Source organism: Acipenser ruthenus, chromosome 23, assembly GCF_902713425.1.
Source record: "Acipenser ruthenus chromosome 23, fAciRut3.2 maternal haplotype, whole genome shotgun sequence".
Lineage (NCBI taxonomy): Eukaryota > Metazoa > Chordata > Actinopteri > Acipenseriformes > Acipenseridae > Acipenser > Acipenser ruthenus.
Window position 1 is genome coordinate 19,830,391 of NC_081211.1, and position 16,813 is coordinate 19,847,203.

Genomic DNA, 16,813 nt, shown 5'->3' on the forward strand with positions numbered 1-16,813 from the left:
GGTCGTAACAATATAAACACACATTTTCTATTGAAATGTATCGCAATGTGTAGACTTAAACTTATTTAGGTCGTTATGGGCCCCTTCCGAGTGTGGGCCCGGCGCCGATAAAGCTTTGTAACAGCTGAGAATCTCCACACACGCAACATAGAGCTGTGTGTTGAACAGGACATCCACCTTGAACTGTAACACTCTCAACTGTTTGATGAATTTCACCCAGTTTTCTACCTAATTTGAAAATGGCCAACTCAAATGTCCCTGTTGCACCCCACTTACATTTCAGAAGAACTGAAGAAAAAAAAAAGTGCAACCCTTGTTCCCGTTGCCAAGCCAAATACATCTTTTCACCCGCTGAACTGAAGCAATGGATGTTGCCAAGCAACTGGAAGCAGAGGCCCAGCCTGGAACGTCACTGCCAGACCAGTAGGGGTCACTAAAGTAGAGACTTTTTCTCTCCAATCCCATTGTCCCACCCATAAACCAGCCCTCGTAGTTAATTAACCATGCGATATGAGTTTTAACAGCACCATCTATAGGCATGCTTTGCTTATTCTATACCAGGAACAAAATGCAATGCTCTTTGTCAGCTAGACTGCATGTTTGGATCTACCACTAGCCACTTTATGCTTTAAGACAGACAGAGGTGAATAAATATGTACTTCAAAATAAATGCTGATGTGAAAAATCCACCGAGATGCCCGAGCAAGGTGACTGCAGCAGAAGTAAATGCAGCACGACTCAATTAACGAGCGACACTTTGATAGGAAATTTTGCAAGATTGCTTAACACTGGGGCACAGTTTTAGAATCAGGCAGCTGGGATACAGATGGCTCTTTTTTTCAATTTTCAGATGGATCATGGGGAGCAGCAAAAGTCAATTGGTTGGGGCATTTGAAACCGCAATAGGATAACCTTGTAGCAATTCCCATGCTACATAATGTGGGTGTAAGTCTCACCCACCTGTCCCTTTAATTAGGGTCAGTAGCCTGGCCAAGTTAAAACTTCATTTCCCATAGTTCCATGCAACCACCCTCTGTTCATCCTCTCTTCCCATTGGCTCATTCAGATTTCCACCTCTCCAATCTCAGAGCTCCTTAGTAGCCATCACTTGTATTAAAGCAGGCTAATCAGGCCTGAGGGAGACTCCTTTTCTCAGAGGAATCCATTAACCTACAGCATTTTCTTTACTTAAATTTCAGTGAATCCATTAATGTCCTTAGATAATTCCAGTGCATCCATTCATTTTCTTTTGTTACTGCACTTTGTCTAAACTCCTCTTTTTGTTTTCACTGTTACTTGTTTAAGTTTAGCTGTTTTTCTAGGTCTGTTTAGTGTTTGTTGTTTTATGTGTGACAGCCTCCATTTTTTCCTGATCCTCCTGATTTTTTCCAAACAACTGTTCACCATTCAACTCAACACTACTGGACAGTCTCAACAATTTCAACGTACTCAATGTTTTCAACCTTCTACAATCACCATCATTTCGGGACACTTTGCTGGACTGCCTTATTTGTGGGTGAGATCATTTCTTTTTTGTTTGGATTTTTTCTACTTTAATTTGATACTTTGTTTCCTGTATTTTTTGTTATTTTGTTACTTTGTATGGATTTCAATTACCCTGCTATTACTGGACTTGTTGGGCCTACCTGTCATTTTCCCACCATTGCCATAGAGACCGTTAAATGTAATTGTTTCCACAAGTCACTGTTTTTCATCTGTATCTATTTATTTATCCTTGGTCTTTATCTGTGTGTGTTGTGTTTGTGAGTGTGGGTTTATTGGAGACCCTCCGGACACTACATCCATTTCTATTTGGTGATACTGTTTAGCCTTCTGCTTGTCCCTACATACTTCTGTACCATCTTATTTCTTACCTGTTACCTGCAATTATTTGAATTCCTTTCTTATCATTATTCATTTAATTCAGTTGTTCATTTTTTCATTTGTTGACATTATTGTTCACAATAATAAACCGATGGTTCGTGAAATTGACACCTCTGACGTCCCTGCTTTTGCTGTCTGTCACTCTTGCTGACTTATTTAGTTATAGGAATAGGGCCAGTAGTATCTCCTTAGGGAGGACAGTGCAACTGCTTTTCAGTTGTGCAGACTGATCATTACAACCTGTGTGTTAAATCTTACCGTTAGATAAGGAGGAGATTTGAGACTGATGGAGCTACATAATAAAAAAAAAATCAGCTCTGTCAGATAAAAAGAAACTCCCTGAAAAGTCCCCATCCCTTCCAAGTAAGGGAATCGGTTTATCTATCTGTTGTACACCATATCCAGTTTGGATTACACAGCTGAGCCTGCCTTCACAAAGCTGTAGCCTTTTAGAGTAGATCTTTAAAAAGGTTTTAAAAGCTGTAGTGTCCTTTTCTGTACTATATGATCCCTGGGTAACCATTTACTACATAGTTTTAGCTTTTCTTATGTTTGGTCACTTTGGCATGTGTGTATACAGTACTATTTAATAGTATATCTAAAATGTAATTGCAATCTGCAGTTACCAGGCTTTGAGCCTCAGTGCCAGGACTGAACAGTCCTCCTCATTCCATTCAAATCACGTGAACAGATCTCTCAACTCTGCTAGCCCACACACTCTTTATACATGTAGTTCGTGGGGCTGGAAGAGTTGAAGGATCACATTGTCACATGATCTCAATATTATGAGGATGGCCGATCAGTCCGGGCACTTGTGTGATTCTCTAGACAAGATCAAAGCAAGCTGAAAGCCACATACAGTAACTTAAAATAAAATGACAACTCAATATTAGAGTCACATAAATATGCTAGCTCATTTGACTTTTTCAGGAGCTCACAAAAAAAACAAATCACTCACCTTTTAGAGTACATTATTGCAGGGGCTGTATTTTTCACTGTAAAAAAAAAAAAAAAAAAAAGGCTTATTTCACGGTCTAAAAATAGGTATTTCAAGATATTTCACGATTTAAACATAATATTTATTAAAGCAGAATGTTCCTAAATATTTAAATGCTTATCTTATTAAATGCTAAATTGTAGAATATTTTGTTTTTCTTATATCCACATTCTATTTTCACTATCATTGAATTATCAAAACACAACAGAAACATAAATATATGTAAAAACGTCCCCATTTTTGTCCTGGACAGACCGATCTTTAGCAGAAATGTTTCCAATCGATGATGCAGCTGATGTTTTTTTTGTTTGTTTGTTTTGTTTTTGCGATTTACTTTTTAAAGAAATCATGCAGCTCTATGAAGTGTGTTCAATCATTTTCCGTAACCAAACTAAACCGGCTGCCAGGCTCCTAAATGCAGTGCAACAGGTAGTGCATCAAAAGGCAAACATTTTACTGTATTTAATTTGTAAGTAAAAAATAAATAAATTACACAATTCTTTCAGAAATGGGAATTTTCCACAGGGAACTACATATTACACAGTATTAATAAAGAACTCAAAAGTTATTCTCAAAAGGTGAGCGATTCATTATTTAGTGAGCCTCTGAACAATAAATCGAAAAAGAACAAGCCTAATCTACTCAGGATGACTGCAAACACTGTAAAATAGCAAGGGCAATGTAAAAAGCTATTAAAATGACATTTGAAGTTGCTTGCTCTTTACACAAAGTAGATTGAGCTATCTATAGGATGATACAATGTTGGACAGCTACCAGCATATTTGAACAGCACTGAAAAGAACAATATAACATGTATAAATGTAGCATATGTGAACTGGAATCAAGCTCTTTTTTTATTACCCATTTCACAGAGTGCGCAGTCATAAGCTATACTGCTTCTTGCAGCGAAAACTCTTTTAAATCAGCACCAAACTGTACCAAAGTGACAGCTACAGGTTCATTTACATGATGTCCTGCTGTGACTGCAATGCCCAGATGATGAAAGACAGTATCCGAAGATGGTGGATATTCTACATTATCTCTGTCAGTTAATAAGACATGTAAAAGCTCTGGCACACAGAACTATGCAAAGCAATTGCCTCAAACTGTGTAGCAGAAAGAAAGAAAGAGCAATTGGCAAATTAGAGCTACCTGGAAAACCACATATGGGATTGTGTAAATTGATTTTCAGATAGACTGTATTTTAACTTAAAATATTCAAGGCAGTAAATTCAGGCCTTACAATGATATAAAATAATTCCAAAATGATATATCACTCACCTAAAGCAAATCAATTTCCTAGGGGCTAGGTTGGCAGGTGCTCCTGCTATAAATTGCAGTTTCATAATGAACATCATACCTAGACTTCTGGAAACATTCAATATATCCATGTATCAACACAGAATGCTACAATCAATGGAAATGGGTTGGCTTCAAATTGGGATTTAACAAAAGACCAAGTTTTTTTTTTTTTTTTTAATACAGCATGGACTTACTTGGCCTATAATCAACCACTATCAAACTATATAACAGTACTTACTTTTTTAGTTAAAAAAATAACACAAAATAAATAAATGTACTGCAAGTAAATACTGATGTTGCACTTAAACATGTAATAATATAATTAAATGCTGTGTTCTATACAGTAGTTAAAAATATGGTTTATTTAAAGATGGTCCAATACAATGTTTTCTTTATTCAAAATGCATTTTGGAAACAAGACAAGTGATTAAAGCCAAGGACATTGCTCATTATGAATCTTCAGTAAACACCAAGAATTTGGGAGGTCTTGGATACAGATACTATCAGCTTTAATACCGATAATTTGGGAAACAACCAGCTTGCACAAGTGTGTGCTGAATATGGCAGGTGTCTAGAGATTTGTCATCAGTACTATTGTTGTTGTAGCCCTGCTGTCTGAGGAAACACGAAAAAATACAAAATTAGCAGTGCTGTATTACGTAAACAATGTTGCACGCTTTACATTTGTTAAAGACAGCGATGTTCCACACGGCTCCATTTGTTCGACTTGGTAAAACATAGGACAGTGCAAGGGCAGCCTTAAAAGATAGTAAGACTTACAAAAATATACCGCCCCGTTAACAGAGTATAAGTCCGGCCAATTTACAATATAAAAGCATTAAAACAACGTTAAGCTCCTGCGCTTTGGTCTCTTATATGGCGCACGTGATATGACGTCCGGTCATTGATTTCCCTATTTCTGAACACTGCTAGTCTATAGCTGCAGCTAACTATAGTTACCTGTGGCTTCGGGCATTATAAATTATAATCCCGTGTTGGTAACTAGTTCTTCCCTCGGGGGGCCATAGTTTCCCCACTATGAGCACCCTCTGCAATCCACAATTACTAATTATTTATATATATATATATATATATATATATATATATATATATATATATATATATATATATATATAATCGAATATCTATAAAATTTAGAGGAAAAAAACAAAGTTTTTTTATCACATTTTGTAGTTCCCCTCTCTTGTTATTCTTTCTACAAAATCTCCTGCATTCTACTAAGGATAGTAAACCATTTCCAATACATGTCAGTTTATAAAACACAACATAATTTAACTCCTAGTTTTCCAGTATCATTTCTCATCAATATTGCATTTGTATTATACTGCATTAGAATTTATTGTTTTATATTTCTTTGTAGACTTCAAACAACACGTTTAAGATAATCCTACATCTGTTAACCACCTTGACAACTAAAATAAAACCTACCTGGCTAAACTACCTTGCAATACCAAATCATTCCTGCAGATTGCATCCTGGCTGTGTGGAGTTGCAGATCTTCGCTGGGGATTCCACAGGAAGTATTACATTGCAGTTATTTTATTATTAGAAAAAGTGAAGCAAACTTTATACTGGAGCAAAGACTGAGTAAATCTGGCCCCTAATGTTTAGACAATCCAGTATTAAAATTCTACTGCTACACAGTTAGTCTTAACATTTAAAAAAGAAAAATGACACCATTACTGGATTTTAGGAATAACATTAATTCAAGATTTCTGGATACATTTACAACCAAAACGTTCAACAAAAAAATCCTGACATCCACGTGCTTAACTAGACTTTATTACACAATGGGGTACAGTTAACACATATAAAAACCTCATCAATCTCAATAAACCAGCCAGGTCTTTTCCAGCACTAATAATCCACAATAATCCATTAAGACAGTAGTCAGTTTGCTATAAATCACTCATCATTATTGATTTCAAACATATTCATACAATTAACAAAATTATCTTTATTTATTTTAGAATTGTGAAATTATTCAGTCTTAACGCCTCAAAACAAAAAAACCTGAATATACCTTTAAGTGCAGTGCAGGGCTCAGCCTTTGGGAAATAACCCCCTTTCAAAATACCCTAACAAAAAAGTGCAAAGACGTTATCTTGCTTCAGCTACATAACATCTACTTGATAAATGTAAATTTGTACTTTTTACAACCCCCTTTAATATTTTTATAACATATAACCAACATTGTGCTTCATGTGACTATCACCTGCATAAAACAAGTCAACAGGGGCAAAATACAGAGGGCAGATAAATGATGGCATGAATGCAAAGTGTCACTGTTAGGAACGTATTTAAAACAGGTAGCCATCTCAAACCAATTATGTTTATTTAAAAATTAAATGATATAAAAGGCAACTAGGAATACTTCTTATAATCAAAAAGGTGCAAGGTTCTTTATAGAGGTATTTTTTTCTCCTCTCGTTTCAAGCTTTTATCCTTCCATGAAATGCTGTTAACATTCAAAGGAAATTATTATTATTACCATTATTAATCTTCATTTAAAGTGTCACATACTTAACATTGACCACAAATGAACTAGTTTGGATTTTGACTTGAAAAGCTTATTGGTTTGTTACTGTACACAGTTTTCATTGTGCTAAAAAAAATAATACAAGCAAAACTAAAAGGGGGGAGGGGGTGATTATTGCCCTCAGTGGTTTCTTAATGGAAGACCGACTGTCTCCATCTCTTGTCATGGAGGAAAGGCCAAAGACACTCCTTGATCCCCTGTTTGAAGGGTGTCCTGTGTCCAATACCCAGATTCTCTAGACGGGAGCAGTCCAGTTGAGGATTGTGTGGACGAAGAGCCCCTGACCCCACCGGGGTTTCAGTGATCTGCATTCAAAACAGGACGGCGCCAGTTAAACAGCAATTCAAATTCAAATCATTACTACTAATAGAGCAAGAAGAAACCAGATTATGTGTTGTGAAGCACACAAGGTGGTTGATGCAAAGGCAATCAAAATAATTATTCTAAGGTTTACTCCAAAAGAGAACACTGTAAATGCAGAGCTGTATGCACTGGATTCTCCAATACGACCCAACAGAGGAAATCATAAAATATGAAGTCAAAGAATATAACCTTGATACACAATAATACCACCACTGTTAGAATAGAATAGGGTCGTATATGGTATTTAACATACTTTTAAAGACCAGTATTTACTTAAGATAATCGAATACACGTAAGAGTTTTCATAACCCTGAAACAAAGAGAGCCCTGTGATGTAATGATCGGCTTCAGTACTTTATCAATAGACCCTTTGGTAGTTCCTTCTAATTGAACTATCCAATTTAGGGTTTACATAATTCTGACAGAATCAGTTCCACACAGCAGGTCTGTCAGTCTGTTAGTGTGATCTGGCACTTACTGGTCTCAGGTGGCTACTTGGCAGGCTGAAGGCATCTGCGATTGCACACGCCATTTCATATTTGGTCATCTGCTCGTTACCAGAGAAGTGGAAAATACCTCTCAAAGAAGGATCCTGAGAAAACACCAAAAAACAGTGGATTAAACTGAAACACAATAAATATATCATCCAGAGCTTTGATGACATTTCTTTCAGATTTTGAAGCTTTTACCGAAAAATAAAATGCCTTCAGTGCACACATGTCACTTGTTTACCTTGATCCAATTTGTTTATTATTTTATTATATTTATTTGGGCGTGAGAATACAGTTTTACAAAACAAGCAGAAAGAAAACTAAACTAACAACAAGATACTATTCCAGCAGGTCTCAAACCACACTCCCGAAAGAGGCGGATTTCTAAATAAAGTGAAGGGGTCACCTGGAGCCGGCTCTCTGCTAGCTGGCGGCACACTCGACCCACGTCCTTCACATAGGTGGGGAACCTCTGCTGACAGTGGTCAATGCTGATCAAATCTGTGGAGTTCTGAACTGTATCGAACATCACAGTTATGGCGCTCTCCTCGAGCTTCTCAACGTCTCCATATAGAACAGGAACTCTGAGAACTGCCGCTCCTTTCAACAAAAAAAGACAAAAAAAAACAACATTAACTCTCAACACACTAGCACGTTGGGATCTATATTAATGATCTAAAAAAGGGCAGATCTAAATACCACTACTTATTCATTTGCAGACTCACATATACACCTTACAACAAAATAAAAACGCAGTGAAATATTTATTTTCGATGATTAATTGATTAAAGGACCTGGAAGATATGCTTGAAGCAATTACATCCTCGTAAACAGGGCTCCTGAAAGACTAGACTATACAAGGATGTTGCATTAAATATATATTTTTTAAATGTATGGTTGGAGACATGCAGAGAACTAAATATATTTCATTTTTAGGAAATATATAAAAAAAATAGTTATCTGGATGCTTCACCATCAAATTTCAGTAAGGAATTCAAATCAAGGAGTTAATTAACAAAGATGCCATAAAAGTCTAAACTAGAAGCTTCACAGATGAATTGCTACCAATTAAACCCAACCAAGCATTATAGAACCACTACTTATACTGTGTTAGGCTATACTTATCCATTTAAAACATGGCAAGAACAGGATTTAGGGCTCTAGGCTGTCAACAGATTACATGACCATAACTAGGCACATAGTGTTCATGCAACACAAGCTTATATTTGAATAATTATAAGGTAGAAATTAATACTCAAGCATAATCTAAGGGGAAGTGACACCTCTGATAGTTTGATGAAGTAATGTGAAGAAGGGCACTTTCACACCTAGTTCACTTGCAAGTGATTTGAATCGTGGTTCACTTGCAAACAAACACATTTTTGTCAAGTTTGCTTCGGTTCATTTTACACCAGAAAAAAAATTACATGCATTAGTTTGTTTGCTTCATCGAGACTAGAGTTCTATTGGTTTCACACTGCACTTTTCTAAACGCACACAGCTCTCTTGCCGATTACTAGAGCAGACTTACTCTCTGGAAAAACTTTTTCCATCATACCCAACATGGACAATACTTTATGTGATGTAGTTGTGCCGTTGTCCATGTTATTTTGGTTTATTTGGTGCTAACATCAAATCATTGCCAAAGTAACGCAACATGTCAAGTATTTTTTGGAAAAACACTGTTCTTTTGGAGGAACAAGACAAACAAGATTAAGAAAAAGATGGACATTCAACCAACTGCAATTTAACTGTTATTGATGATGATGATAATAATAATAATAATAATAATAATAATAATAATAATAATAATAATAAAGCTTGTTGTGAATGTTGTAAGTGGAAGTGTGATGTGGTGGGATACAGATGCAACAGGAGCTGGTTTACTAAACTCAGGCAGAGCAGCGTAAATGCAACAGTGACTAATGTCTGTACAGACAGTACCGCTTTGTCTTGGCCCAATGTTTTCCCTGTGCATGTATACAACACAATTATAATAAAGCCAGATGTAATACCTGTGCTAGCTCCTTATTCAATTGTAATTTCATACTTTTTTGCTTGTGACAGTTCTGCTATTATGCTTAAAGAACACACTTGTTGCAAAAGTAATTAACTCTCAAACACTATTAGTGTCATTTCATTCAGCTCCGTTGTTAATACTTTTACAATGTAATAAATTCAAGACCCATCTAAATAAATGTGTCTCCTTTTCACCTCCCTGAATTGCATACATGCAACCTACATCTCCCTAGTTTAACACTTAAATAATTATCCTCATTTTCACAGGTTGCATTTGGTCTCCACATAACATTTTGGGAGCTCATGTTGATTCAGTTTAAATAACATTAACAATGTAAAATATATTTAAATGGTAACCTTTTCTAGTCTAGTAGTACCCAAAACAAAAACAACACAAACCATCACCATGTCTGACTAGATTCTGAAAATACATAAGCACAATGCCTAAAGTCCCGGTCTGTTTTTACTTAAAACCCCCAAATTTCCCCTATGGACTGAACCTGGGAAAAAAATGCATCCTTTTAGGATTGGAACTCCATCTTAGAACGGTCTATGACACAGTGCTCTTAGAATACCACGAGGAAGCCAATCCCCAGTCTGTCAGGGAGCTGACCGCTGTGTTAAATACATTTGACCTGGTTGACATGTGGAGGAACTTTCACCCTACAGACAAACGATATACCTTGATTAAAGTAAACCAAAATCAGCTGTCAGGAGGGCACATTTGGATCGCTTTTATGCTTAAAAAAAAACAACTAATAAATAGATTAATTTGAAGCAGTGTCTCACCCAACCCTATTTCTGACCATCTTTTCAATTGGCATTTTAACACAAAACTGCTACATGTTCACCAATTCATTAATCAGTTAAAAAAAAATAACTATACCAGTCTGAGATAGTGGTGGGGTATTGGTAAAATACTAATAACAAATCTTCTGTCAGCAATATACTCAGTATGTCACCAGGTCATTGAGCTGGGGAGAGATGGTGGAGTCTGAGAAGCAGCTAGATGGTCAGAGCAGTGAGAGGTGTATCGGGGCTGCAGGAGAGGAGGCAGCTCCTGGGCAGCCTTCTGGAGGAGAAGGTGAAGCTCTCTGCTCAGAGCCTGCTTTATTGAGCTCAAGGACATGGACGCTCCCACAGCCTTCTTCATCGGCCTGGAGAAGACGACAGCGGAGCGTAAACAGATGTGCTGCCTGAAGCTGCCCTGTGGGTGAGAGGTCTCCAGCCTTGCGGGAGAGAGGTCTCCAGCCCTGCGGAGCTCAGGCAGGCAGCAGTGGAGTTTTACTCCTTTATAAGACCGGGAGCTGTGACCTGAAAGACCTAGCGGCTGCACCAGAGTCTCCCCAGCCTGAGCAAGGAGGAGCGTCTCAGCCTGGACATCCCGTTCACCTTCCAGGAGCTCACTGCCCCCATCACGTAGCTCTCCAACAGGAAGGTGCCTGGGATCAGTGGACCTCAGGGTGGAATTTTATTAATGTTTCTTGCTCTGTACTGGACAAGACCTATATGATTTCCTAATGAAATGTATCCGGGATGGAGGGCTGCCGCAGGGCAGCAATAATTCTGCTGTCTAAGCCAAAACATACAAGCTCCTCTTTCCCAGAGATGCTCTACTGTATTACTAAATCTATTAATTATTCTGACTTGCCCATATTATTTTGCAGGACCTCTCTTTCTCCTTCCAGCTTTGTTTTTCCATACAGGTTTAATGGGTTTGGAGTGTCATTAACGTCATATGGAGGATTTCTTCCATCAAATACATAATCTGTGCTGATGTAGATCACAAAACTCACACCTAAAAACAAAAGATGAATTGTTTAAAGTCTGGAGAAAAAAAAACTAAAAAATAAACAATTTAATTTCAACATGAAGGCTGTAAACAAAACAAACTACACATTTGAAATGAATTTGTTGAGGAAAAATCACCATGTTCGTATTTGTTAATAAAACAGAATTTATAAATAACTATTAAAAATGTTTTAATAAAACACACACATTTTACTGTACAGAAGAGTGACTTAGTTAAGTTTCATCATTTGCATTCATCAAGTCTTTTAGAACTCAAATTCTAAGAACAACCACCACGTGGCAAAACACACAATGGTTAACAAAAACACAGAATCAAATATTCAAAAGAAAGAGTAACTCAGCTGACCTGCTTCTTTGGCCAGATTTCCTGCAGCAGATACATTCAGCTGTATCGCAGCATCTCTCTGACTTTCTACCACATCTGGCCTCCTCTCTGCAGCACAGTGCACTATAACATGGGGCTAAACACATAGACAGAAGAAAAAAAAATCAACTTAGAAGAAACAAAAAAGTGATCTGGTGCAAGTGATTTTTAGCTTTTAACCAATTAAAAGAGTGGTTTTCAAGATCTGTGTATGTAATCGACAACCATCTTTCAAGATTGCTGCCAGGTCAAGAGCCAGGGCACCCAACACACTCACCAGGGTTTGCGCTACACTGAAATTCTTAGGTCCCAGAGATGTAAGCAATTCATAAAGCAATTCATAAGGCAGCAGCAACCAACCGGAGAGGAGGTGCTGCATTAACTGTGTGCTTTAGGTTCCCTATATTTAAACTAATTCTCTAAAATTCCCGAGGTGGAACCCAGCCTCATATTTTTTTCTACATCCTGGATTAGGAAAACAGTCATCACTGTACTCACCTGAAACTTCTGAATCATCGCTCGTACAGCGTCAGCATCCAGCAAGTTGCATTTTTCAAATCTGGGTCGGGCACGACTGTACCCGCAGCCAACGGTATACCAGTCATTGTCTTGAAACTCCTTGTAAACTGCCCGCCCTAGTAACCCTGTGGCTCCGGTTACTAGGACACGTCTGAATGGGACGTGAACATTCTCCTGTAACAGAATATACTAGAGGTTATGAAACAAAGAAACAGACAGGGGGGCCAGACTTACAGCAACAGACTGAACTGTTTGCATTCTGAAATGTTCGCCTTTACTTGTTATAGCCATGTGCATTCTGGCTGTTGTGCTGCAGGTACCCAAGCATGCAGTGCCCCTGAGCTCTGACGCTGCAAACACAATTACGATGCAGTGCAACAGAAACCTTAGAAAAGTCAGCAGCAAGATTTTTCTTTTGTTCCTAAAACTTGTGTGGACATGAACTGTGAACAAACCAACTGAATTCAGCCAGCGTCAATTCCTGAATGTAATTATTATTAGTAGTATTATTTTTTTTAAATGTTTTTGCTGCAACTACGTTAGGATCCTATGGTACGATCCTACAAAACAAAAATAAAAAAATGGAAAGTAAATACATCTAATTACTGAACTTATTTTACAATAGCTGCATTTACAATTTAAAACGTATACTTGCTTGTGTCAAACCAAATCATAGGAAATACAACAAATTTAACAGTCATCAAGATCCAAAATGACCCAACAATTCTGCCAGGCCCCCTTCAAGGACACCATGAGGGATGGAGTAGCACTTATCAAACTGACAGCTGGACTCAGTACCAAGCTTATAGCCATAGTCATACAAAATTAATAAAAACCTGGTTCAGTTATTTACAGCTGTTATACCGATTATTTTGATGGACAAGCTGTAGATAATCGAAACAGGTTGTTATTTATTGTACACATGTGACACCCTCATATGTAGTAACCTTGTATTGCCCTGTAACACCTGTAAGTCACCTTGGATAAAGGCTTCTGCCAAATAAACTAATAATAAAGTATGGCAAAAAAATTAATTCCAGATGTTGCAAAAAACACAACAGAACCAATAACTGAGCATGCCAGATAGGATTAAAACGATGGAACTTAATTCCTGTTTCCGTTGCTGTCAGAGACCACAACCAATGGAGATACTCTGTCTGGGTACTAAGCACAGTCACTGCTGAATATTCAACATGCTGTTAGATGTATCCTTTACTGTGAACTGCCGGGATTACAGTACATTCAATGTTTAAATCACCCTTTGATAAAAGATCAGAGGATGTAGATTAAAAAAAAAAAAAAAACACACACACACACACACACAATTTGATTTGTAATTGATTTTCTGTTGTCATTAAATTTAAATGATTAGATTTTTCACTTAAAGTACCCATTGATTCATGAAGCAGAGGAACCTGTCCTGAGCACTCAGTCACTGAAACATTCCCCCAGGCACCTGACAGAAGAAATAGAGGATCCAGTATCTGTATCAGTGCGGATTCCTTCTCACCACCACTCTAGCAACATTCCCTGGTGTCTAGCCTCAGTTTCTTGAAATCTTCAATACAAAACTTCACCATGGTTCAATTCAAAAGGTGCGCTACTGCAGTGTATGGCCATATGCAGGGTGTTTCCCAACTTCACCAGCCGTGACCATTTTTTAATGTTGGAATTGATTCAACTCCAAACAACAACAACAACAACAACATCTCCCCACCCTCCCCACCCTCCCCACCCCACCCCCACCCCCACCCCCACCAATTCCTGCATTTTGAACAGGACTGACAGAAGACAATACTTGGCTGATACAGAATACCTTTTCATATATTCAGTATAGCCACCCACCAATTTAGAAATGTGTTAATATGCTATATATATATATAAATTATATAGCACCCTCCCACCCCCCACACACAGCGTGTTCTCTCATAGTAAGGCAGCATGGTTAAATGCTATACACCATCACCCCCCCCCCCCCCCAGTAATTAGTCCCACAGGAATGCTTCGCTGACTTGGTCCACCATTGCTAATCTTTACTTAACTGATGACAACTGAATTAGGCTTTCATAATCATAATAACTCATTAGGGTCATGCAATACATGCTACAAGATGCTGTGTTCCATGTATACAAATGAATATTAAGTCTAAAAACAGTGTGAACTCAGCTTTAGTTGTAGGTTTATAAAACAGCGTGAACTGTTCTATTGAAGCAGAATAATAATTATTTAAAAAGTTTAGTTAAATAAAAATAAAGAACATACCAAAAAAAGTAGAATGCCCAATCTATAGCCTATAGGCCTACCACCTGTATACGCAGACCTAAAAGGTAAACAACGTTGGCAATATTAAGAATTTAATTTGAAATATATAGCCAGCCTGGTCCTAATAAACGTATAGAAAACAACACAACATCGTTAACTTAACATGTACTGACGCAATAAAACCATGCAAACCAAGCACAAACTTCATTTATGACAGTTCCTAAAACACGCTTCTTTGAAAGTACACATACACACATAGGCCTACATAATATTTATATATATATAGGGCGACGGTGTTTGCAACAACAAAATGCTTTTCAAATAAGTAGTAAAAAAAAAAAAAAAAAAAAAAAACATAATTCACTAACACAAATTACAAGACAGACCTCTTCGTCACTATTCTTGTATCCGAAATTATACCCATGTTACACGAGTGACATATATCATTATCTTCTTGAATCTTACCTCTGCAACTTCCACATGACCTGGCGTAAAATGTATTTTCAATTCTTTCTCCCTCCCTCCCATCTCTTGCTTTGGAATAATCATTGACAGGTTCATAAATGCCCCACCGCCGGGTCAGTCAGTACACTCGATCTGAAGTAACTATTTCCTGGAGCTACGTTCCTATGCTGAAAGCGTATACACTTGCACCAGGTGACGTCACATTTCAGGATACAGGTCATGTATCTCAATATCCGGCGAATGAGCAGTTTATTTGGAATTCTGTTGGTTACATATTTTCATTGGCTGTATTGAACGGTTTTAAAATATATTTTTTTGTATTTGTTCGTTTAATTAATGAGAGAAAATCCATGCTTTGTATTTCAGGCACTACAAATCATGAACATATCAACGACGAGAAGGAAGAGACTAGGAAAATTTGGCTGAAAGATATATACCAGCGGTAGTAATAACAAACAACACAGAACTTGCGCTCACCGGAAATTGCTATATCGATAGCTTACTGCGGAAGTACGGCGTGCAATTCAGGAACACATGACTTAAAAATACAGTATACAATTTGCATGACAATTTATCAAACCAACATGCGATATATTATTAACATCGTGGGTAGAAAAATGCAGACCACACAAATAGAACCGGTGCTCAATAATTTGGGATGTGTATTTGCGGTACCTATTGAACAATTACATACCACGATATTTATTTAGCTACTTTCTATTTACCCATTATGTAATATATATGCTTTCATTTTGTCTCGTCAGTAGATACCTGCAACTTCTATTTTCAACAAAAATATGTAAAACACTTCATCCAGCATTGTATTTGTTTATCTAAGGATTAAAATCGGTAATGTCAAGGACAACCCGGCAGTAATATGTGCACCCACTCTGTCTCACGCCTCCATTCCTATGACTTGTGACCTTTTCCCTCACCGTTTTACACACAGGAGATCATATTTTTTCGACCAATAATCAGATCTTACCTGGCTTAATTCTGGCATTTTCGGGGAGGCAGAAAAGTTCTTGTAAGAAACCAGCCTCACGACAGTGTTCTTTTGCAAGTACAATGTACGTACACAGCAAGGATCATAAAAGTGACTGATTGTGTAAGAAGCGTCCTTTTACAATTAAAGGGCACGGTTTCTTCCCATCCCTGCAAGACAATGGTTAAGCTTGAGATATGTTTTTGTCTTAAGATAAAGGAGGTAGGAAGCATTTGTTCCGGTACGACTCGAATTGCACATGGGTTAGCAAATAAAAAGAAAACTGCTCTAAATTACGTTTTGATGGGGTATTTGAACTGACAATAAAGATCGTGTGTTATGTGGACAGTAAGCAAACGATTCGACAAAAAAGTTTCATTAGATTTTTGACTAACTTTTATTGAGCTATACGACCTGATCTGCTCTCACGGCTGGTACGATCTCCAAGGATTTAAAAATCAGATTAAGCAGGAAGTGATGCGCCCTGTGACTGACTGCCCCTCCCCCTATCAGTTAATCTATTAGTTATAAAGATAGACAGTACTATTATCCAGCAGAAAACACACTCCGTGTGACCCCTAGATTGTATATTGTGGGGTGACTCATAACCCCAAACCACACACACACACAACAGTACAATTCAATCTCAGTGTACATACAAAATATTTATCCACATACCCCTTCTCCTTTTCAACACAACTCTCAACTCTTCTATAGTACATGCAAAATCATCATTTTACAAAATGTGGAAGTGTATATATATATATATATATAATGTACAGATATACTA

General features: G+C 37.4%; 1 protein-coding gene across 3 annotated transcripts; it reads right to left on the minus strand.

The window, feature by feature from the left end:
• Positions 1-5,970: 5,970 nt before the first annotated feature.
• Positions 5,971-16,742, minus strand: LOC117412727 (methionine adenosyltransferase 2 non-catalytic beta subunit methionine). Of its 3 annotated transcripts, XM_034021270.3 has the most exons (8): positions 15,039-15,519; positions 14,574-14,631; positions 12,291-12,485; positions 11,775-11,889; positions 11,268-11,414; positions 8,004-8,197; positions 7,585-7,698; positions 5,971-7,048 (listed from the first exon to the last, which is right to left on the minus strand). In XM_034021270.3, exons 1-8 carry the CDS (start codon positions 15,053-15,055, stop codon positions 6,875-6,877), a joined length of 1,014 nt encoding a protein of 337 aa, XP_033877161.3. In that variant the 5' UTR covers positions 15,056-15,519; the 3' UTR covers positions 5,971-6,874. The 3 variants fall into 3 exon arrangements, with proteins under 3 accessions (XP_033877161.3, XP_058852756.1, XP_058852755.1); XM_058996773.1 differs by lacking the exons at positions 14,574-14,631; positions 15,039-15,519 and adding an exon at positions 16,024-16,742; XM_058996772.1 differs by lacking the exon at positions 14,574-14,631 and having other exon boundaries at positions 15,039-15,512.
• Between the last annotated feature and the right edge of the window lie 71 nt (positions 16,743-16,813).